Source organism: Belonocnema kinseyi, chromosome 10 (genome assembly GCF_010883055.1).
Source record: "Belonocnema kinseyi isolate 2016_QV_RU_SX_M_011 chromosome 10, B_treatae_v1, whole genome shotgun sequence".
In the NCBI taxonomy this organism is placed as follows: domain Eukaryota; kingdom Metazoa; phylum Arthropoda; class Insecta; order Hymenoptera; family Cynipidae; genus Belonocnema; species Belonocnema kinseyi.
This window is the reverse complement of record NC_046666.1, coordinates 62,643,186-62,668,170: the sequence shown is the minus strand read 5'-3', so window position 1 is coordinate 62,668,170 and position 24,985 is coordinate 62,643,186. Positions and strand designations below refer to the sequence as shown.

The following is a 24,985-nucleotide window of genomic DNA, read 5'->3' as shown; positions in this document are numbered from 1 at the left end:
CTGCAAGGATTTTAAGGTATTTGACAGATTTCTAAGAATTTTAACCTTTTTTTCTACATAACTTTAATGAATAAGTTTAATTCAATTTATGCTGAAGGTATTAAAAATGATTTCAACAGATTTGAATGAATTGAAAAATATTCAAAAGGTATCAAGGTATATCAAGAGATTCCAAAAGGTTTTATATGAATTTCAGTTAAAGTATTAGAGATATTAAAGATATGGACATTTCAAAAATTTTTCTTGATAAAGTTTATTTGTGCAGAATCGCTATTTTCGTATGTATTTTGATATTAGATTATGAATGGCCTGAAATAACACGTTACTTTGTAGTTTCCCCACTTTGTACATTAATTCCTTTCATATTTTTTTATTATTTATTACAGTGCTGATTGACCTATAATTTGTTCTATAAAACCATTTTTTATAATTAATATGATATAATCCACGAAATCTTTGGCAATCTCATGCAAGATTTTGCAATCCCACATGCAATCTTGCAATCTAGTGTATACATACATCAAAATTCCTAATAATTACCCCTCAATAAAAAATTGCCAATTTTCACCTCAAAAAGAAAATTCTCCATCCAAAAATGAAAACAGTTACATTTTTAGCGCAATAAATTAATGCTTAACCGAAGAGATCAATTTTTACCTAAAATAATGGAATAGTTACATTTTCGGCAAAAAATTTATATACAAAAATATATATTTTTCAAACAAAATAGTTAGTTTCAAATGGAATAGTTAAATTTTCAGTAAAATAATTCATTTTCAACCAAAGAAAAAACGAATTTTCAAAAAATAATTCATTTTTCAACCAGAGATGAATTTTTTTTAAATGATGAATCTTGAAACAAAAAATTAATTTTTAACAGATTAGTTGAATTTTCAACCAATTAATTAAATCTTCATTCCAAACAATATGATAATTTGAAAAAAAAACAGTTGAATTCAGTGAAAAAAGACAAATTTTCAACTAAAAAAGATTTTTAACTTAAGGGGTTGTACTTAAATTACGTTACAGATTATAGTCCCGTTTTACCGCCCCCTCCCCCTCCTGTAAAGAACCATGGCAGAATATCCCCCCCCCCCCCCCCCCCCCCCCCCCCCACTTAATGTGCGTGATGCATAGCTTCAAAAAATCATAATTTATCAGACTTGCAACTACCCGTGTGGAAAAAGCCCCACTAGAACCTCTTAGGATGAGGTCTCCCGGCGGGGGCCTGCATGGATGTTCCACGCGTGGAAATTCTACGAGGGTCCCCGTCGAGGGCCCAGCTCGGTTGCCCTCACGGATAAACGATTCAAATTTCAAAATCCAAAGAGTGAATATTTTTTCATTCCATATGGATGTTCCAAGAGGGTCCCCGGCGAGGGCCCAACTCGATTGCCTTCAAGGATCAACGATTCAAATTTCTCAGTCCAAAGGGTGAATATTTTTTCAACACTACAGGTTTTAAGATTCATGAATTGAGACTTACAAATAATGATTTTCTGTCAAAAATTGAATGAGACATTTCTGAAATTCGAACTCTCACAATATGGATGTCCATAGATGGCCCCACTGGGGGCCAGCTCGATTGCCCTCACGGATCAACGATTAAAATTTCTAAGTCGGAAAGGTAAATATTTTATATCCTAAAAAATGGACATAAAAAAATAAGTTTTAAGATACGGTTCATCCATTATAAAATTTCAAAAAACTATAAGTACATCTGTCCCGAAAACAACTTCGTTCCTGCTTTTTTTTAAGAAAAAAATTCTGAGTTTCATCTTTTATGGAATATTCTACATGTTAATAAAAAATTACATTTCTCATCTTTGTTAAACGTTTTAAAGTAGTCTACAACATGAATTTAAATTATTTATTTAATAATTATTTTATTGATAATCCTGTAAACAGTTCGTGTATTTTACATTTACAAAATGTCGTATAATAATAAAAAATTCGAAAAAGAATGCTTAAAATTTGGTACTTTAACTTTTCTGCACTATAGCTTATGAGGATGGCTTTTTCATCCAGTTTCAACTTGTCAGTTTAGCGCAGTGGTTAGCACTCCCAACTGCTAGGCGATAGATTTAGGGATAGATATGTAGGTTCGAAACCCCATAGCGTTAGAAATTTTATTTTTAATATAATGTTTAAAAATGTAATATATGTATTCACTCTAAATAGGACTATTAATATCTGCAGACAAAATACTCGCAATCAATTAATATTTATTTTTGAAGTAACTTTTTTGTCATATGGTTAGGGTATAGCAGCACGGTACTAGTTAGCACTGACGCAGTACTGCCGCCCATGCTGAATTTCCTGTTGGAATAGTACTGTGCTAGTAGCGATATCCCGGTACAAAATAGTGTTATCATCCCAGATATATGCCAGTACAGGTGCCAGCACTGGTGAAAAAAAACCAAGAGGGCTTTCATGGTGGCAACAATGAGGGATCCATGAGAGAAGCCCATGTTCGGCCTCTATGGATTAGCATGTCGTTTCCATAAGGAACCACGTCTGGATTGCCCTCATGGATTCCATAAGGCATGAGGGCAATCCATGTGGACCCTGACGGGGGCACCCTCCATTTTTCCACACGGGATAATGGAATTTTTTCGTATTTAAGATAATACATGCATTGCAGTGTGAAAATTTCATTTTCAAAATTCCCTGATTTTTCCTTGACCAAATTTTTATTTTCCCTGACCATTAACATTCAAATATCAATATTTTAATATTGTACTATGTTTAACATAGAATATAAATTGAATAAAAAAATAGTTCAGATACAGATTTTAAATCTTATTCATTTATTTAGAAAAAAGACTTCTACCGCCAAACATGAATTTTTAACAAAAAAGTGTAATAGTTGATATTTCAACCATAAAAGATTAAATTTTTGCCAAAAGTAATTAATTTTTAAATTAAAAAAATGAACTTTAAACAAGTAAAGATGTTTCAGTCATAAAAGACAAAAATTACAACGAATTTTTTGAACCACAGAGCCACAAGAACAATTTTCTGTACAAAAAGTAAATTGTCAACCAGAATATATGATTTTTCAGGATAAGATAATTTTCAAACAAACACATAAATCTTCATTACAAAAAAATATTCAATAAACTAGTTAAAATTTTAATCAAGCAGTTGAATTTTCCATTTGAAAATATCAGTTTTCAACAAAATAGTTAAACTATCAACAAAAGAGGTAAATTTGAAACTAAAAATATGAATCTTTCACACAAAAATTATTTCTTAACAAAGTGGTTTAACAAAAATTTTTAAACAAAATAGTTGAATCTTGAAGCAAAGAAGATTATTTTTCAACCAAACAGATTAATTTTTATCGAAGAAAGATAAAATTTCTATTAAAGCAGACGAATTTTTAAATCGAAAAGACAAATTTAAAACTGAAACCATTAAAATTTTCATCCAAAAAATATTTTAGTTTGACTTTTCAGCACCAAAATTTGAGTTTTAAAAAAGAAGTAAATCATCCACGAAACGTTGAATTTTCATAAAAACACTTGAATTTCGAACGAAAGCGGACGATTTTTTTTAAAAAATCGTTAAATTTTCAACCAAATTTTGGTATTTTTACCCAAGAAAGATAAAATTTCTACTAAAACATATGATTTCTTTAAGTAAAAGGTAAATTAAAAAAAGGGTTAAATTTTAAACGAAAAAGGGTGACTTTTTCAACAATTGCTGAATTTTCATGGAAACAATTACAATTTTATCCAGGAAAAATGCATTTCTACAGAAACAAATTAATTTTTTAAATCAAAAAGACAAATTTTCAAAACAAGTGTTGAATTGTCAACCAAGAAAGATTTCAGTTGACTTTTCAACACCAAATTATGATTTTTAAATAAAAATTAAATCTTTTACAAAATGGTAACTGCTTGCTTAAATTGATAATTTTTTTTATTAAAAACACAAACTTTCAACAAAAAATAGCTGAATTTTCATTCAAAAAAGATTGCAGTTGACGTTTTTATTGCCAAAGATTAATTTAATTCAAAAAGTTTATTTTCTAAGAAAAAGTTGAATTTTGAAACAAATATTCAAATTTACAACTAAAATTATTATTGCTAGGAGGAAGCAACCGCAAAAAAACAGATTGTAGTTCTAAGTCCCTGATTTTTCGCTGACCAATCAAATTCTCTGACTATTTAAAAAATTTGTATTGGCTAGGTTCGTTTTCCACTCACCAGCTTTCTGTTGGGCGTAAAGTGAATTCATGTATATTAAATTACATTAAAATTGTTGCGAGTTATTTGTTTCATTTCTAAATTTCGAAAGATTGAGCACATAAATTAAGGACCCCTACCCCCTTCCGCAAATTGTACCAAAACCTTTTGACCAAGAAGATTCATTTTCTATCAAAAAGAACAATTTTTAAAATCGGTTTTAAAAGAAACGAATTTTTAAGAAAATAGTTAAATATAGTAACATAAACTTTTACAATTCAAGAATCAATCTTGTTCAATTGTATATCACAATTTATTGAAAAAAATTAAGCACTCTCGAAAAAGCTTCCTGACTTGAAAAAAAATTCCCGGGCAATTATAGATTTTCCAGGTTTTCCAAGTAGAGTAGAAACTCTGTTATACACACCTATAAAAATGTGATTAAATGCAAAGCTTTTGCGTGTCGTTTATTTATTATATTAGTATCTAATCAAATATTAAATTCCAAATCTAGTTTACTAATTTAATTCAAATCTATTTTCTTTCATTCATATTTTCCACTGAGTACAGTGCTTTACAATTTGTACAAGTTTTGTTAACACGATTTCTTACTTCTAGTTCAGAACGTGATTGATATAATAACAATTATTAATTAATTAATTAATTAATTAATTGTCTTTTCCACTATATGAACACTTATCAAACGACACTGGACGTTTGAGAATAGTTGGAATTTCGTCGTTTAAGAGTTCATGTAAAGATTTTCCATCATGCCTGTACACCCATTTATTGTTTATGAAATCATAGCGTTTCGGTCCAGATGTCGGAGACGAGAGCCATATTTGTTTGTTTGGAGTTTGCCGATTTATGACGTAAGTACCATAGAGGTCTCCAAACTTCACTGTTAAAACTCCATCCTAGAACATGTTACGTATTATTTAAAGGGTTCCTGATCCAAAAACTTGGTCTACTGTTTTATATTTTAAATTCAAAATTTGTAACGTTAGACTTACGAAAAATCCCTTTTATAAAAATTGAAAAACATTTGCGTTTTTTAATACTCTTTTATGGTCAAATTAAAACTTTCAAATTATATAATAAATTACTGAAAAGATTAAACATATTACATATTAATAAATATTTTGTATTAATAAAATTAATATTCAACAAAAAATAGTATATCCAAAAAATAATAATCTAAAATCATAAACTTTCGATAACCTAAAATTAGTAAACATTTTAGAATGTTTTCGATTCTTTTCACTGGAAATTAGCTATTTTAAACCAAAATCATCATCAAGATTCTCAATTTTCAACCATTTTAAGTTATGCTAGCGTTTTACTCAGCCTCCTATCACCGAGAGTTGAAAATGGCTCATGTGTTGAAAACGGCCATGCGGCGGCGCTAGTAGTAACTTTGTTCTAGTTGTTTTGACTGTTATATTTCTTTTGTCATGTAGAGCCGTTATGAAATCTTAAAAATGTATTTACAATTTTTTTAGGTAAACTGAATTTTTTCAGGGTGTGAAAAAAGTTCTTAAAATTCATAAGAAATTTTTTAATTTTTAAAAAGGCTTTGAAAAATTATAAAACAAAATTTTCTAATTTCGCCATATTACATAATTTTAGGAGATATTTGAGTAAGTATGAGAGATATTCGAAAGTTTTGAAACGATTCAGAAATAATTAAAACTAGTAAACTTTTTTTATAAATTTTGTAAAGTTTCACGAAAATGAAATATATTTTTTCAGGAAGATTTGAAAAATTGTTAAAGAAGAAGCTGATAGATTTTAAGGCAATTTTTAAAACTTTGCAGAATAAATAAAAAATGCAGAACAAATTTGAATAATTTTTAGAAATTAGAAGGCTTAGAAGCTCTGACAAAATAAAAATAAAAAAATAAAAAATTGTCCTTATACTCGTAACAAACGTCTCTAAAATTTGTAAAAATAGTTTATAAGATTTTAAAGCAAAATGTTTCAATTTGGTAAGATTACAAAATAAAAACGAACAAACATCGGGTAAATTCAAGAAATACTCAGTAGCACTGAAAATAATTTCGAAAGTTTGCAAGAGAATAAACAAAATTTTCTTAAAATTGCTGGGAAAATTTAGAAGATAGTGATAGTGTGCCGCTTTTTCCTATATTAAACAAAATAATACGTACGTAACTAAGTCTTATTTACTACTTGACTGTGCTATGAAGAAAAAATTATTTTAAAGGTTTTTTCACACTTATTTGATAATTTTGATGCATTTTTCCTTTGGTACTGCATGATTGTGTAGAACAAAGTTACTGCTAGCGCCGCGGCATGGCCGTTTTCAACTCTCGTGACACATTTTTTGCATTGGGCAATACAGTGGAAGCAGTAAGCACACCCCTGCGTTTTACTCCGCAAATGGGTATTTTAGTTATAAATTGCTAGATTTAAGAAATAAAAAATGGTTTAACTATATATACGTTTTTCCATTTTATACACGTTTTTTACCTGAAATTGATCTTTTTAAACAAAAATCATTGTAATTTGAAGAAGATTCAGAATCTTTTAACAATTTTGCTTTGTGCTAATGATTTTCGTCGGAAATTTTTTATTTTTTAAAATTCGATTTCAAAGAAGATTTTCGACATTTTAACCATTTTTGGCTATGATGACGTTTTACACCAAGGAACGGAAATTTTGGTAAAAAAATCCGTACATTTTTAAAAAGTTAAAAAGTTTGTGTACAATTTAGGTTAAACTAGTAGTTTTTAACATAGATTTAAAAGAAGATTTGCTCTTTTCAACAGTTTCAGATTATATTAACTTTTTCGCAAGATACTGGCTATTTTAAACTAAAATCGTTAAAGTTAGAAGATTTTCAATTCAAAACAATTTTATGTAAGGTTAGTGTTTTTGGTCAGGCGCTATTAGTATTTTCAATAAAAAATTACTCGATTTTAAAGAATATTTACAATTTTTCAACAATTTTAGGTTATGTCAGCGTTTTACTCTGCAAATAGGTAATTTTAATTATAAATTTTTTGATTTCCTGGACAAAAAATTGGCAACTATTAACGTTATTCGGTTATATTAACATTTTATGCCGGATATTCACATTTTTTAACAAAAATCATTAGATATTGAATTTTCTTATTTTTTAAATTTTATTTTACACTGACGATTTAATTCGAAAATTTTGTATTTTTAACCAAAAGTCATTATAATTTAAACAAGATTTTAAATCTTTCAACAATTTTAGTTAATTTTGAAGTTTTATGTCAGAAATTCGTATTTTTTAAAATTATATTTCAATGAAGATTCACAACTTTTCAACAATGTTTGGTTATGTTGCCGCTTTACATGAGAATACGGCACTTTAATACAAAAATTATTAGATTTAAAATATTTAAATAAATGTACAATTTAGGTTAAGATTTATGTTTGTGTGGTTCGCCTGTAATTATTATTTTTAAACAAAAATCATTATACTGAAATCCGTTGATTTTTATTTAAGCCAATAGAATTTACAAGCTTAAACAATTTCTTGTTCTGTTAGCGTTTTTCGACGGAAATAAGACTTTTATTGAAAAATAATTAGATTTCAAACGATTTCTTAAAAATTTAAAGTGACGCTGGCGTGAGACAACCAAAATTGGTATTTTTAAACAAAAATCATTACAATTTAAACAATATTAAAAATCTTTGAACAAACATAGTTAATTCTAAGGTTTTTCGCCAAAAATTTGTATTTATTTTTTTTTTAATTTATCTTTTAAAAAAGATTCACAACTTTTTGAGAATTTTATGTTTTATTGACGTTTTCCACAATAAATCGATATTTTTATCAAAAAATCATTAGATTTCAAAAAATTTAATTTTTTGTACAGTTGTAGGTTATGCTAGCGTTTTTCAATCTAGATTTCAACGATTTCAACTAAGATTTATAGTTTTGGAACAATTTAAGGTAGTTAACTATTTTTTTACATGAAATCGGTTATTTCAAACTAAAATCATTAAATAGCAAGGAAGAATAATTTAAAAAAAAATAATATTTAAACAAATAGTTATAATACAATTTTTAACAACTTCAGTTTATTTTTGTGTTTAACCTGAAATCGGTATTTTTTATTTAAAAAATCATTACAGTTATATACAAAAATTTTGGTTTAAAATAATAAAATTTAGAAGCTTCAAAAATTTCGGATTATTTTAGCGTTTTTCGTTATAAATTTTATTTTCATTTAAAAATCATTAGATTTTGAAGAAGATTCATAAGCTCACATTTTTAAGTTGCATTGGCGCTTTTAAGGGCATGTGATACTTAGAAAATGGTGGACTTTACCAGTTTTAGGTTCCCCCGGCTTTTTTTTCTAGAATAATAAATATTTTGTCTTAAAAATTTGGGAAATGATAGCGAGCATGCTAACAGACGTCCATACACACTTTTTTTGTAGGTTAATTCAAAAAAGTTTTAATTTAGCAAAATATGATTAATTTGCATAGCGCTTAGGAAATAGTATCGTTTTTTTCAGTGCTAGATTCCCCCGGCTTTTTTCCTAGGATAAGAGATATTTTGTCTTCAAAGTCTGGAAAATGATAGTGAACATGCTAACGGACGTCCCCGCACACTTTTTTTTGTGTTTTTTTTTATCAACAAAAATTTGATATTGCTAACAACGTGCGTGTATATTTCTAGGTTAAGTGTGTTACAATTCACCCGAGCGTTACTTCCAAAGTACACAATATTTTTCAATTTTTGGCCGAAAACTTTAGACTTACAAATAAACATCGTAACTAATCTCCCGGAACTAACCTTGTTTTCAGGCAATCAAAAAAGTTTATTTCATAAATAATTTCCAGATTATCGGACGTAAACGAAGTAACCTCAAAATAATGCATATGCATACAATTTTTATTTAGCAAAATACATTTTTTTGTTATTATCCCTCAAAAAAGAGTCCGGCGACGTCCGTTATGATATTTTATAGCATCTCCGAATTCAGTTTTTAAAAATTTTCATTTTTGTGGAAAAAAGGCTGGGGAAACTGTAAGTATCACATGCCCTTAATCGAATATTGGTATTCCTAAACAAGAATCATTATAATTTCAACAAAAGATTTATAATTTTTTAACGATTTTGGAGCTATTCGTATAAAATTGCAATTTTGAAGCAAAAATGTTGTCTTTGCTTATCTTTTTTTATTATATTGGATAATACATATGATGAAATAACACAGCTTTTGTTTTAATATCAATTTAAAAATCGCATCCAGTTTCAAAAATCAGCAAGGAATTAAAAAATTCAACCTACCCCACAAGACACATCTGCATCATCTAAATGCTCTGCTTTTTCTATAATTTCGTCAAAATATTCTGTCAGAGACTCCAGAGTTTCATTAGATATTTTGTCGAATCCTATAGCACTAAGTTCTCTAGAATCGAAAATGGTACAACCTACTTGAATAAAATATACTATTGTGTCAAATAGAAATTATATAATTTTTTCGAATTAAGCGGTTTTTAAGAACGAAATGCAAAATCATAAATTATATATTAAAAAATGTTCTTTATTATAAGGCTTGTCAGTGAAAGAAATGTGCAAAAGTAGAATACTGTGCATTCTAAATACTTTAGTACAGCAACCTAATGATTTTTAATTAAATGTAAGGGCGCGTTCATTAATTACGTAAGACTCCTTTGAAATCCTGTGAATTTTTTTGAAAATTTTGTAAATCCTTGAAACATTTTTTCCCTTAAAAACTCTTAAAATCGGTTAAAATCCTTGAAATTCCGTTAAATATTTCGAAATCCCTTTTAATCTTTGTAATATCAGAACATTGTACTAAAACCTTTAAAATCCGTGGGAATCTTTCTCAATCTTAAATTTTTTAAATTCATTATTATTAATATTATTATTATACCAATAAGCCAAATCTCTTCCGGGGGTGGCGTAAAATTCACCGAAATCCATTAAAATCCTTGATAATATTCGGAAATCATTAAAAATCTTACACAATCTTCTAAAACAAATGGATAAACTTTAAAATATTTTAAAATCTTTTGAAATCCCATGAAATCATCGGAACCCCGTAAATCTCTCAAAGTCCAAAAAAATTTCTTAAAATCTTAAAAGTCAAGATCAAGCATCTGTAATCGATTGAAACCTTTTGAAATTTGTAATATTTTACGTAATTAATTAACGATCCCTAATTTCTAACTATAAAAAAATCACGAAAGTGGAAATATTATATCTTACTTACTTTAGAAATTTTCTTCTACTTCTGAACATTTATTTCTTGCATTTACATTTCACTCGAAAAACTTTCAAAACGAAGATCGAGAAAATTATATTTCAGTCATTTCAATTATAAATAAAAATTCATAAGTGAACACTTTTCACTTTTTCCATAAATTTCGCAACAGTTTTCGGAGTGGAGGCTATTATATAAGGGGTGGGTCTTGATACTGTTACGGAATATTTTTAACAAATCAATTTTATAGAAAATACATTTATCCAACAAATTTAGTCAGCTCTTAGTAATAATTTGCATGCTTTTATTGAAATGTCAGAATTAGAACTAAATAAATAAATTGATATAATTTGGAATTTTATATCATAATAAGATGTTCTCAAAAACATACACTCAGAGGAAAGTTTTTTTGATTTAAAAAACATTTCTTTCACTCAAAGAAATTTCTTTCGTTCAGTGAAGTGGTTGTTTGTTCCAAGCAACATTTTTCTTCAATTTAAAATGATTTTCTTCATTTTGAAATAATTTTTGATTAAATAAAAATATTTATGTTAAACAAGTGGTTTTTTTAATTCGAACCCAACATTTTGCTGAGGGATTCTGGAATAGTGAATCTTTCCGATGTTTCCAAGTTCGACACTTAAAGATTTTTAACATATTTATAATAGAGAACTTGACAATTTTTTTATTTTTGAAATCAAAAGGCAAGCGTTTTCAATTCTAACTCTTCTAAATTGAAGATACTTCTAATGTAAACCGTAAAAATTGTAGAATTTTTAATTATGAAACTTAGAACTTGCGTCATTTTTAATTCTAAATGTTCAAAGTGAATAACTGTTTATTTTAAAAGATCTACAATTCAAAATTACAATAATTTTGATGGGTTACAAAAGAAAATTCTCGAATATTTAATATATAGAATTAAAGATTATTTACTTTCCACTGTATACATTTTAAAGTTATGTAACTCCGAACGTTTTTTCTTTATTACAGTTTAATCTCTGGTTTCATTCTTAAGAAAGATTTTTCAAGCTAGAGAGAAAAAATTCTACCAAAGTGTTTGGTTTTTAAACAAGAAGTTTTCAACCAAATAAATGAATTTTTTGTCCATAACATTTACTTTTAACAACAAAAAAAAGAAATTTCAACCAACGAAAATTTCATTTAAAATTAGGAATATTCACGAAAAAAAAATTAATTTTTAACCAGGAGATAAATTTTCAAATAAACTGATGGAATATTGAACTGTATTTGTTAAATCTTAAGTTAAAAAAATTAATTTTTAATAAAAAATGTAATATTTGATCTTTTAACATAAAATATTTTAATGTTGAATAAAAAACGAATAAATTCAATAAAAAAGGACGAATTTTCAACAAAGAAAATTTTTTTAGTTAAAATAGAAGAAAAATTGGATCCAAACTGTTGAATTTTTAACCGAGAAGATTAATTTTCTACCAAAAAGAACGGATTTAAAACAAAGTACATGCATTTTCAACCAAATAGTTAATGTTTGAAAATACGTGACATTTACAGACATTTCCAGTTGAGTAGACACACTGTTATATGTATATCGTATTTATATTAAAGAAATACATCTAGTTTTTAACATACTTGTGGCAAATGGAATTAATAAGAAATGTTTACACAATTAAATTGCTTTCAAAAGACAAAAAGTAAATAATTATTTGGAAATGACTTTTATTTTCTAGCCAATTTAAATTTAAATTGCTAATTTTTATTTTACTCTCTTTCAGTAAAAATCGTTCGAACGATTTAAAACTAGTTTAAAAAAAATTTTGCTTCAATACCTAACCTTAAATATAATTGTAATATTTTTATAAATTAAATATATAGTTGTCGAAATAATACTCACTGTTCTGAAGACGTAGGATTTTGAATTTCAGTCGAATATTTGGCTGTTAATTTTTGATATATCGCCGTATTATTATTAAAATACTTTAAAGATTTATCGAAATTCGGCACGATATAACCTCTAATGCAAGATGAATGTGAAAAGAGGATATTCGTTTTAAATTTTCGCCTTACACTTGCCGTCGTGAAATTTGACAAAATTCTATTACCATTTGCAATCCTTGCTACTGAGTTTAGCATTATAAACTTTATTTTGTCTTAATATTGATCAAACAAAGCTTGCGTGATAGATTCAGAGATGTCAATAAACATTATACGTATTTTGCGCAACCATCAACGCGCAACATGTGGGCAGCGTCCAATCACAACCTTCTATCTAGGCGGCTATATTTTAACAGATAAGATTCGAAATTTCAAATTAGGATTTTAAAAAATTAATGTGGAAATTCGATGCATTTTTTTATAAAGGAAGATACTTGTTAGTTTTTCAAGTTTGAAAACTTGCATAACTTATTAGAAATAAAATTAAAAATGCTAACAATTGTAAATAAAATTTAAGAACCATTATTGAAATGGACCAATATCTACAAAACATATATATTATATATGAGACATAGCTATGCTTCAAATTTTTTTGATGTCATAAAAAATACAATAAATGCGACAATTCTTTGTCAATAATTATATTTCACACGCGGAAAAACATCAAATTCAACTGTTTGGTTGAAAGTAAATCTGTTTTGACAGAGGATTCAACTATTAATTTAAAAATTAACTTTTTTGTTGAAAAATCAACTGCTATGTATAAAATTGGTCCTTTTTACTCGAACAACAAATGTTTTTTGTTTGAAAATTCATATTTTTTGGTGGAAAACTTAACTTCTTTGGACAAAAATGCAACTGTTTGGTTGAAAATAGATCTGCTTTGGTTCAGAATTAAACCATTTTATTGAAATTCGTCTTTTTGAGTGAATTCTACTTTTTTTGTTTGATATAAAGTACATTTAAATTTATATTTCTCTTTAAAAATTAGTTTTTTTATTGAAAATTAATTTTTTAACCGAAAATGTAACTGTTCCATTTTTTTTTTAAATTCATTTTTTTATAGAAATTTAATTTTCATGGTTGAAATTTGACATGTGGAGTTAAAAATTAAACTATTTTGTGGAGAATGATCTTTTTCTGTAGAAATTTAATTTTCCTGGCTGGCCATTCATCTGTTTTGTTAAAAAATTATTTTATTTTCTTGAAAATAAATTTATTTTACTGAAAATTTAACTTCTCTTTACAAATTTATTTCTGTGGTTGAAAATTTAAATATTTTGTTGAAAATGTATTTTTTTTATTTGAAAATTCCTGTTGTTGAAAATTTCCTCTTTTTAGTTGAAAATTTATTTTTTTTAACTGAAAATTTAACTGGTCTATTTAAACCTAAAAATGTATCTATATCAACAACGAATTTGGTTAAAATTTCATTTTTTTTTAAAGTAATCGTATTAGTTAAAACATCATACTTTTAACTAAAAACTCATTTCTTTGGTTGAAAATTTAACTTTTTTTATTTATTTTTTTGTTGTTAAAAATGTATTTTTCTAACTGAAAATTAAATGTTCTGTTTTTTACTGAAAATTTATTTTTCCAACTGAAAATTAAATATAATATTTTTTATTGAAAATTTATTTTTCTAACTGAATATTAAAAATTCTATTTTTATGTTAAAAATGCATTTTTTACTGGAAATTATATATTTCATTTTTTGTTAAAATTTTTTCTTTTTCAGTTGAAAATACATATATTCATTTTCATAAAAAGTTATATTTTTTACAAAATTAATCGTCTCGATTGAAAATTAATTTTTTAATAAAAAATTCATTTCATTTGATTAAATATCACAACTGTATTGTTAAAAATAAATCTGTTTTTGGTTAAGGATTCAAGCATTTTGTTGAAAAATTATTTTTTTTCAATTACTTTTTTTTACTGAAAATTAAATTATTTCTATTCAAGATTCATCATATAAGTAACAATTTTGTTCAAAATACATTTAAAAAAATTAATCTTGTGGAATGAAAACTACATCAGTTAAAGATTCAGCATATAAACATGGTACAAAATTCATTTTTTTGGTTGAAAATCAACTTTATATTTTCCGGTGAAAAAATCGACTGGTTTGTATTAAATTCAACCAAATTGCTTACAAAATTTGTTATTTATTTTGAATAAAAATCGTTTTCGGTTCAAAACTCAATTATTTTTTAAAAATATGTTTTAGTTTAAAATGCAACTATTCGGAACTTTCTAAATTCTAATCAGTACTTTTCCCGAATAAAAATGTTTCGACTTGAGTTCGACTTGAATTGCCCCCAATCAAGACATGATGAAGTCGAGAAGTTCAACTTGAGCACGTCTCAATTTTGAGACGGAGCCAGACTTCAATGTATTTCTTGGAGACAAGTTTTTATGCCTTGAAGACATAAATTTATCTCTTGCGTCGTATTTTTATGACTACAACAGGTGCGGTTTATAACTTCGAGCGTATACCTGACCTAACAAAAAGGGTATTTCTAACGGTCATAAAAGCTAATATTTGTTAATGGTTAAACAATCTTGTATATTTTTTGATACAATATATACCGAAAATGTTGTTTGTTTTTACGTATTTCCATCGGCTTAAAAGGTCCTTCTAGAAATTTACCATTTTTATTTTTTTGAAGTAAACTTTTAAAGGATATACTCGTTCAGAGTAAACGCCGTTTTACCTGTAGTGGCCATAAAATTAAGACAAAGGCCTATGTCTCGACTCAGCTTTGAGACGCAGCCAGACATCGATGTCTTGGAGACGAACTCAAGACATAACCAAGTCGAACTCAAGTCGAAGAATTTTTACTCGGGTTTTTACTAATGTCAGCTGCTGACTGGATTCTTGCTATTAATCAGCTATTTTCACTGATAAATGTTTTTCAGTTGATTTGGTTGGAAATAAATTTCTATCAGTTAAAAATACAACTGTTTTGTTCCCTATCGATTTGACTCAGTAATTTTTTTAAATAATGTCATTTAGTGACTGAATTCTAGCTGGAAATGAGCTAATTTTTTGTAATAAATGAATAAAACTTGCTAATTTATCCTTGAAAAATAACTGATTCAGCTAGAATTCAATTACTGATTGAAATTGGTTAATTTTTTAACTTCTTACAATCTACAGCTTTGAAAATTAATCTGTTTTAGTTGAGGGTTTAACTATTTTGTTGAAACATTATCTCTTTTGTTTGAAAATAAAACTATATTATTATAAATTCAACTATCCTCTTAAAATATATTAACTTCCGATATAAGAATTCCGGTTTACGATGTTCGTAGAATTGATATCCTCGAAAGTTTCGGGATGAGGGAAGCCGCCCCACCGAGAGAAGCGGTGCTCAGTCAAGCGTGACATACAGAATAAGTGCCGCACTCTCAATGCATTAAGTTGCATCAGGTTGCCTCATGCGATATGTCGAAAGATTTATAATTTGATATTATAAATACAGAATATAGAAATTATACAAAATTTACAAGTTTAATTATTTAATTTTTATCTTGCAAAAGATAGTTTAAAACAATCCTCTCGGTTTCGAATTATATTGTCATTTTAATCACGCTCCTGTATGGATATATACATATACAAAAGAGATGTTTACTCAGAAGACCAGTCCAGCTCTTTCCAGTTTCGCTCTTCGATCGTTCAAATGAGCATCAATTTTTTCTAAAACTTTTTTCATAATTTTTTTCTCGCATCGATAAACGGTTATTACGAAATGCAACGTATCCATAATCACATTATATCAAACATGTTATTAATAATTGTCTTGTTTATTAAATTACACGGTAACGAAATTGTGGCAGAATCTTGGAATACAACAGAACCCGAAATTGAAAGATTTAAACCTTGGAGACTTTATGTTCCCATACCTGGTAATTAAAATAATTTTTCAATTCTAATATTTCCATAGGCGACTAAGAAAACAAAAATATGTAGGACAAAAGTACAGTCCTATTTCATTCATTTATATTCTAAAAAAATTGTATTAATTTCTAATGAAATTTGAGGGAATTTCCCGTGTGGAAAATTCTGTCTAATCTAGACGGTCTTTTCGGGCCCTAATCGGGTGCTGGCTAGCCTAAGAGGTAAAAAGATGTAAATGTCTCATTCAAATGCTTTTTTTACATTTATAAAAAGTGCCAATCTGTGTAAAATTTTCAAAAATGAAAAATGAGTTCTAGAAAAATAATTTTTTTTTCATAATCTAGTCGGCCATTGCGGGCCCCAATTGCCCGAGTAAAAATGTTTCGACTTGAGTTCGACTTGAATTTCCCCCAATCAAGACATGCTGAAGTCGAACAGGTCGACTTGTGCATGTCAGTTTGTAGATGGATCCAGACTTCAATTTATGTCTTGGAGACAAGTTTATATGAATTGAAGACATAAAATTATCTCTTGAGTCACATTTTTATGACTCTAAAATAAAGAATCTTGTATCTTCTTATACAATATATAGTATATATACGATATATATAAATTGGGGAAATCGGAAAAGGTAATGGGCTAGTCGGATTCGGGACAGCTAGCCAAGGTAATGAAAAATATTGGACAAGACATCCCGAAATTCTAGACGACAATGCACCTCATTAAATCAACTATATTGAAATGCTGTTAAATTTCTCAATTTTAATATTTTGCTGTTCAAATTGTTTATATATGACTTTTATAATTCATAAATTATTATTTTAAATGTTTATGAATAGCTTGGTCCCAATAGTAACGAAAAACAATTTATGTAATTACTTATATAATTATTTTTTTTATTTTTATATTAAATATATTATTATTTATCATACATAATTTTAAAAATATTTACCTACCAGTTAAGCGATTCGACCAATAATTTTCTTTTTTTTTAATTTTTAACTAGTGAAGCGAGAGGTAAAATGCGACGAAAGTATAACTACAGTAAGTAATGAAAAAATGGAGTGTACAAATCAAATTATCTTTGAGGAGACGTTTAACAATCTAAACGAATCGATTTGGACTCGAGAAATCAAAATACCACAGGAGCCAGTGAGTTTATTAAATTTTAGTTAGTTAATATTTCTATTTGAAAATAAAAATATTTTCGATATTTGCAATTAGAATTTTTTAAATTATTTATAATAATATAGAAATAAAATATTTCAAACTACACTCCATCAGAAAAATATTTTTGAATAAAATTATATTATTGTAAAATAAAATACTCGTCAAATATTTCTTTTAATTAAAGGATTTTGAATTTTGCGTTTATCGCAATGACGGAAATGATGACGGAATTGTAACAGTAAATGAAAATTCTTTACGGATTACCCCACGAATTCTAGAAGAAGCTTATGGAGATAATTCTGTCTATATTGGAAAAATGGTCCTCGCTAAGTAAGTAATGTTCAATAGAAATTAATTAAATGAACATTATTTTATTAGAGCTGTCCCAAAATACATAGAAATTTTTTTCTCGAATTTGCATGCATATCGCCTAAAAATTTGTTAATATCCATACAAAAATCAATGAGTTTTCATATTTCCCATAAGGAAAAAATACATTTTTGTAAATTTGATTCAGAATCGTCAATATTAGGTAAATTGAGTTGAAAATCAATATTTCGCCACTCCCATAAGTCTGTTTTATAGGGTCTCTAAAAAACCCCCGAATGTAAAAATTAGGATTTTCGAGTTTCTAGCGCTAGTAATAATTTTCTTGTGTTTAAAAAAAATTAAAAATTGATTCTAGTACATAAATTACTACTTTCTTGTGATAATTATATGTTTGCATAAATAATTTGAACAATTAATTATTGTTTTTAGCTATGTTTTCTTAGAATAGTTAAAAAATCGCCGTTTTTCCTAATTTTTCAACTTATTTTCAACTTTTCAGTTAAAGCGAGACAATAGTCAATTACATTCAATGAAAATAATTTTTTAAACAATTTACTATTTATAACCATATTCTCTTATAATAATACTAGAAACATAAAGCTTTTTCCCAAATTTTCGTCCATTTATCAATTATAGTGAGGTAATAATTATTTTATTCTAACAAACATAATTTTTTAAGACAATTTATTATTATTCATAATAATATTCTCTTTGAATAATCCTCGAAGGTTCCGATTTTTTTTATGAAATTTTCCAATTCTTCTCATCTTTTCAAGTAGAATGAGGTAATCATGAATTCACGTTAACAAACATAATTGTTTAAACAATGTATTATTCTTTAAATCTATATTCACTTAGAATAATCACAGATATTTGTAGTTTTTCGGAAATTTGCCCCTTTTTGACAATTCTCACTTAGTGAAGTAACAGTTAATACAAGTTATCAAACATGATTGTATAAGCAATTTATCAAATGTCAATTCTCCTTAAAGTAGTTTCTGGCATCCAATTTTGTAAAATTAATATTAATTTTAATTCTTTTTTCGTGAATAAAAATTCAAAGGAGAGCTGAAAATTTTAGAATAACCGCAACTTTTCAGCATTTCTTTAAGAAAAAAAGTTATATATCATAATAAATTGTTTAAACAATTATGCTTCATTAAATATAAACACACTCTAAATCAAAGGTATAGACAACAATTTTTAAATTTCAGAAAATCTGGAACTATCAAGTATTACTATAGAAGATAGTTATAAACAATAATAATTTGTTTCAAAAATTATGTTGATTAAATTGCAAGAATTATTAACTCGCCCTGAGTGAAAAGTTGAAAATTTTTTTAAAAAATCGCCACTTTCTAACATTATTTAAAGAGAATACTATTCAAAATAATAATACATTGTTTAAACAATAATTCTTCTCCATTTTAATTACCTATTACCTTACTTCGATTGAAAAGGTTAACAAAAGTGGAAAATTTTAGAAACAAACTGCAACTCTTTCAATAATAAATTGCTTAAACAATTTATATAAACATTTATCCATTAAAAAGTAGGATTTCAGGTATCAGAAACAGTTTTTATTTAGAATATCCGCAAAAAAGTACTAATTAGCGCCAAAAACTCACAAAACCCAATTTTTCACATATGTGTTTTTTCTGGGAACCTATTAAACAGACCTATAAGGGTGATCTTCAAAAATTAATTATTTAATAGCATTCTATAGCTAACTGCGAAGAGAAATGTTAAGTTACAACTCGATTCACCTAATATATATATATATATATATATATATATACAAAATTTCTTTATTAATAGTAACAAACAAAAATCCCTGCAAATTTTATATTAATAATAGTAACAAATTTATTGTTAAATGAATTTCCCATTGAATAATATTTTTTACGCATCATTAAAATTTTCCTTTTAGCTGTAGCAGTAATGTTTTTGAAGAATGTCAAAGGGATGCTACTGCGTTTCATATTTTACAGCCCGTCATTTCTAGTCGCTTGATAACAAAAAATTCCTTCAATTTCCGATATGGGAAAATAGAAATCAATGCTAAATTTCCTCAGGGTGACTGGATATTTCCAGGTAAGAAATGAGAAATCACCAAATATTATACCGAAAACAATAATTTATATTTAAATAAGTTACAATAAATAAGTTAAATTTTATTTTATTTTTATAGAATCTCAGAACTCACATCCCAAAATACTCTCAATATAGAGCAAATAGGGTGATTTGTCACGAAAATAGAGGAATAAATTCTTTTAAATAAACTTAATGAAGATACCATATTAAATTCAATATAAAACTTTTTAAATAAGATGACTCTTTAAAAAAACAGTTGAATTTTTAACTAAATAATTAAATTTTCAAAAAAGAATTGTATTTTGAATTTAAAAAAGCAAGTTTCAACAAAAAATGGAAAAGTTACATTGTAGTTAAAAAATTATTTTTTAAAGAAAACAGACGAGTTTTCAACAAAGTAAATCAATTTTCAACCAAAGAGATGAATCTCCAACCAAAAGAATGAATTTTTTAATCGAATAGTTTAATATATAACTAATTATAGATGAATTTGTAAGTTTGCAACAACAAAAGATGAATTTTAAACGAAAAATTGTATAATTTATACTTCACCAAAAAAATATTTTCATTATAAATCAAAAACCGTTTAATCCAAGCAAAAAGGACGAATTTTCCACCAAATATATAAATTTTTAACCAAAGGTGAATTTTCAACGGAACAGTTCAATTAAATAAAAAAAAGCGGAATTTTTAATAAAATGATTCAATTTTTAATCAAAGAAAAGCATAATAAACCAAAAGAATGAATTTTCAATCAATAGTTCAACTTTGACCTTTGCAGTAGAATTTCCAATTAAACAAGATCAGTTTTCAACTGAAAATTGAATTTTTACATTATCATTTAATAACATTCATTATAAAAAAGTGTTTTCAGCAATATAGAAAAACTTTTAACCGAAGAGATTAATCTTTAATTAGAAGAATGAATTTTGAATAAAATAGTCCAACTTTTACCCAAGTAATTAAATTTGTAACGAAAACAGATGAATCCTAACGAAAAATGTAATAGTTGATATTGCAAACAAAAAAGAATTTAATTGTAAATCAAAAACATGTTAATTTAACCAAAAATACGAATATTCAATAAAATAGTTTAATTTTTAACCAAAGATATGAATCTCTAGTCAGAAGAATGAATTTTTAAGCAAATAGTTCAACTTTTACAACTCTTACTTACAACCAAAAACGAATTTAATTTAAAATTAAAAACAGTTGAATTCAACCAAAAAGACGTATTTTCAACAAAATAATTTAATATTTAACCAAAGAGATTATTTTTCAACTAAAATGACGAATCTTTAACTGAAATATTGGAATTTTCAGTTGAAAAATTAATTTTCAACTAAGAAAGGTTATAAATTTAAATCAAGAACAGTTGAATTCTACCAAAAAGGCTTGTTTAAAAAAAAACACTTAAATTTTCAACCAAAGAGATGAATTTTCAGCTAAAATACTGAATCTTGAATCTTCAACTGGAATAGTTGAATTTTCATTTGAAAAATTAATTTTCAACCAAAAAAATTTAATTTTAAATCAAGATTAGTTGAGTTCAACCAAAAAAGATGACATGTCAACAAAATAATTGAAACCTCAACGAAACCAGACTAATTTTCTACCGAGCAGTTTCATTTTTATCAAAAAAATATCAAATTTATACAAAAAGAGATTAAGTTTTGAAAAAACGAACAGCTTTGTAAAAGAACTTTTTGACAAAATAATGAAACAAAAAAGGAGGAATTCTCAATCAAAAATATAATAGTGTAATTTTCAATCAAAGGAGTTAACTTTTAATCACATATAGTAGAATTTTCATATTGGGTTTGTAAACTACATTTAAAAAATTTTTTTTAACAGTTTAAATCAGAGAAAATGGTTGTTCATAATTACATTATGAAATATAATAAGGAATTTTCTTAATTCATTGAAATTAAAATTAAATTAAATTTCAGAAATGTATTTGCTTCCTCGATACGAAAGCAAAGATGACAAATATGCATTTGCAAAAGTGAATTTAGGAGTGGCCCGAGGTAACGAAAGATTGTATAATGAAGACAACTTCTCTGAGGAATTCGGCGGTAAACTTTTGGAATATGGAATACGGTTTGGAATATCTGAAAAATTACAACATAAAAATGTCACGAAATTTAAACGTAATGGTCCATGGACAACGGATTTTCATAAATACACAACCATCTGGTCTGAAGATGGATTTTCGTTCTTTGTCGATAGCACAGAAGTTGGGTTTCTTCGTTTTGAAGATTTTGATCAGTTCTCTACAAGGAATGGAAGAGTCGCTCCATTTGATCAAGAGGTGATTTAATATTTTTTAAATCATTTAAAAAAGTCATTTTCATTCTTAACAATTTTTGTTTTTACCTTCATCGTAAAACTTTTGGATAAAATTTATTAGGGTAAGTTCTTTAGAAAAAAATTAATTTCACAGATTTAAATTTACACTGAAAATATTCCAGTTTAACAAAAGTAATAAAAACTAAACCAATCGATATATTTTGTATTACTTCGATGGGTTCTACGAAGAATAGGCTATCTTTTTGTTACTGTTAAGAATTAGGCTAAATTCATTCAGTTAAGTTTCCAGGAGAAATAAATAACCTATTAATTTTCGAAACATTTCATACGAATTCAAAACTTCTGTATTTTGTATTACCATTTGTAATGTAATTTAGGCTCCTATAACTTTTAAAACAAGGAATTTTAAAAGATTCTTTTTAACACTTCTACGTGTTTATAAATTTCATACAAAATCAAATGAAGATAGCCTATTTTTCGTAGAACTTATCGATTTATTCATTTTTGTATTCTAATTAGATAGCTTTTCGACCTCAGGAAGATAACTTATGGGTCGTTCAAAAACAATTATTAACAATTATACACATTTTTTGAAATGCTTGGAAAACTAAAAATCAGCGGGTTTATTTTGAAAGTTTAGCATATAAATACAGACGCTTGAAATGTAAACTGAATTAACATAATCTAATTTTAAAAATATTTTTTCCGTTGAAAGTTAATTTCTAAATAACTGAAAATTTAACTAATCCTTTTTTGTCTGAAAATTGATAGCTCTTAGTTAGAAATTAAATGAACTAATTTTTCATTGAAAATTCAGTTTTTTGTTTTTGTTCGATCTTTTATTTGTTGAAAACTCAAATACTTGGTTGAAAGTTGAACTTCTTTCTTAAACATTCATTTAGTTTTTGAGGATTGTACTACTTTTTTGTTATTAAGTAATTTTTAACTGAGAAAATTCAACTAATCAATTTTTTGCCGAAAATTGATTGTTGTTAGTTAAAAATTAAACCAATAAATTTTTTATCGAGAACTTATGTTTTTTGTTTAACAATTCAGCTAATTGTTTGAAATTTGAACAACTTTGTTAAAAATTCATTTCATCGATTGAAAATCTATCTCTTTAGTTGCAAATTTAACTATTTTGTTGAAAATTTCTTTTTCTGGGTTCACAATTTGTTATGTGAAAATTCAACAATTAAAAAGAATCTTTTCTGTTTCAAAATTCAACTTTTTTGTTGAGAATTCATTTTTTTTTTGTTAAATTTGACTATTTTTCACTTTAAATAAAAATCTTTTTTGTTTGAAATACCAGCAATTATATTTTTCGTTCAGGATTAAACTATTTTGTTTAAAGTTCGTTTTTTTGTTTGTTTTTAAATTAATTCTTTTGCTGAAAATTCAAATAATTCATTTTTGGCTGAAAATTGATCGTTTTTAGTTTAAAATTAAACTATTATATGTTTCATTAAGAATTTATTTTTATCGGTTAAAAATTCGTACATATTTGTTTGAAAATTATTTTTTTTTTCACTGAATTGTATTTCACTGATCTAAAAAAAATTTTTATTGAGTTATGACTATTAGAACTTTTAAAGTTGGTGACACAGTTTATAAAAAACGTACATTTTTACTTTAAAATATTGCGGTATCCAAACGATTAGATATATTTCACTTTTTTGATTCTGATATATCTCTTTGTTCAATTTCGAAATCTGCTAGAAAATTAAATATAATAAAAATTGGACAAATGGGCAACGTTTTCTTTTTTCTAGAAATAGTAAAAATCAATTTTCTTAAAAGGGCCATCGTTTTCTTTTTTCTTGATTTTTTAGAGTTGTTGCTAATATGGTGCATATATTACATAAGAAAATTACATTGTGCCCACGTCTTGAAGAAAAGAAAATTGGATTTCTTTTTATGCAAATTGAAAATTATCATTTTTTTGCAATAGCGAGACAAAATACCAAAAAAGTCAAAAAAAGCAAAGTTCTTTTAATCGAAAACTTCTTTAAAAAGTCTGATAGCCAACTGAAAATTTAACTATTCTGTTTTTAGTTGAAAATTGACCGTTTTTTAGTTTGACACAAGACTATTTGGCCTCGAAATTCAACTCCTTTATTGAAAATTGATTTTTTTGGATAAAATTGACTCTTTTTTTATTTAAAATTAAAATCATTTTTGGTTGAACGTCTTTGTTAAAAATTCATTTTTTTTTGTTTAAGATTCGTAATTTTCATTGAAAATTCAACTATTGTGTTAGAAATGTTATTATTCTGTTGAAAACTTAACTGTTTTGTTGAATATTATATATTTTCTTCTAGACAATTTGTCCTGTTTGATTGAAAATTGTGTCTTTTAAACAATTCATCTTTTTGGCTTGAAAGTTTAACTACTTGCCTATAAACCCGAGTAAAAATGCTTCGACTTGTGTTCGACTTGATTATGTCTTGAGTTAGTCTCCAAGACATCGATGCTTGGCTGCGTCTCAAAACTGAGTCGAAACATAGGCCTTCGTCTTAATTTTATGGCCACGGCAGGTAAAACGGCGTTTACTTGTCTTGAGTCGAGCCTTGTCTTGGCTAAGACGACGTTTACTTGACTCAAGACGAGCCTTGCCTTGGCTGAGATTATCCAACCTTTTTTGGCTCATAAATGAGATTAAAACTTGATGAATGAAAAATTTGTAATTATTAAATTAGTTGTTTTTAATTTAAAAATCTTCTTCAAAATAGTAAAAATTCTAACTTTCCAGAAGGATCTTCTAAGCCGTTAATATTACGTGAAAACAAACAACATTTTCGGTATCGTCGTCAAAGAAGTATAATACAAATAAT

The 24,985-nt window shown here is 26.5% G+C and overlaps 2 protein-coding genes across 3 annotated transcripts in view; one reads left to right on the top strand and one right to left on the bottom strand.

Annotated features, from left to right (window-relative positions):
• Positions 1–4,704: 4,704 nt before the first annotated feature.
• LOC117181583 (frataxin homolog, mitochondrial) lies at positions 4,705–12,622 on the bottom strand. Its single transcript, XM_033374422.1, has 3 exons — positions 12,303–12,622; positions 9,487–9,607; positions 4,705–5,110 (listed from the first exon to the last, which is right to left on the bottom strand). Exons 1-3 carry the CDS (start codon positions 12,539–12,541, stop codon positions 4,862–4,864), a joined length of 609 nt encoding a protein of 202 aa, XP_033230313.1. The 5' UTR covers positions 12,542–12,622; the 3' UTR covers positions 4,705–4,861.
• The window catches only part of LOC117181582 (beta-1,3-glucan-binding protein-like), a 20,578-nt gene continuing 2,138 nt past the window's right edge, over positions 6,546–24,985 (top strand). The window contains exons 1-5 of one of the 2 annotated variants that reach the window (XM_033374421.1): positions 6,546–6,597; positions 17,254–17,399; positions 17,602–17,747; positions 19,678–19,841; positions 21,791–22,152. In XM_033374421.1, the coding sequence (XP_033230312.1) occupies positions 6,594–6,597; positions 17,254–17,399; positions 17,602–17,747; positions 19,678–19,841; positions 21,791–22,152 (822 nt within the window). In that variant the 5' untranslated portion in view covers positions 6,546–6,593. Of the gene's footprint in view, positions 6,598–16,036; positions 16,256–17,253; positions 17,400–17,601; positions 17,748–19,677; positions 19,842–21,790; positions 22,153–24,985 lie in introns of those variants that run through there. The other variant, XM_033374420.1, reaches the window with a different exon arrangement.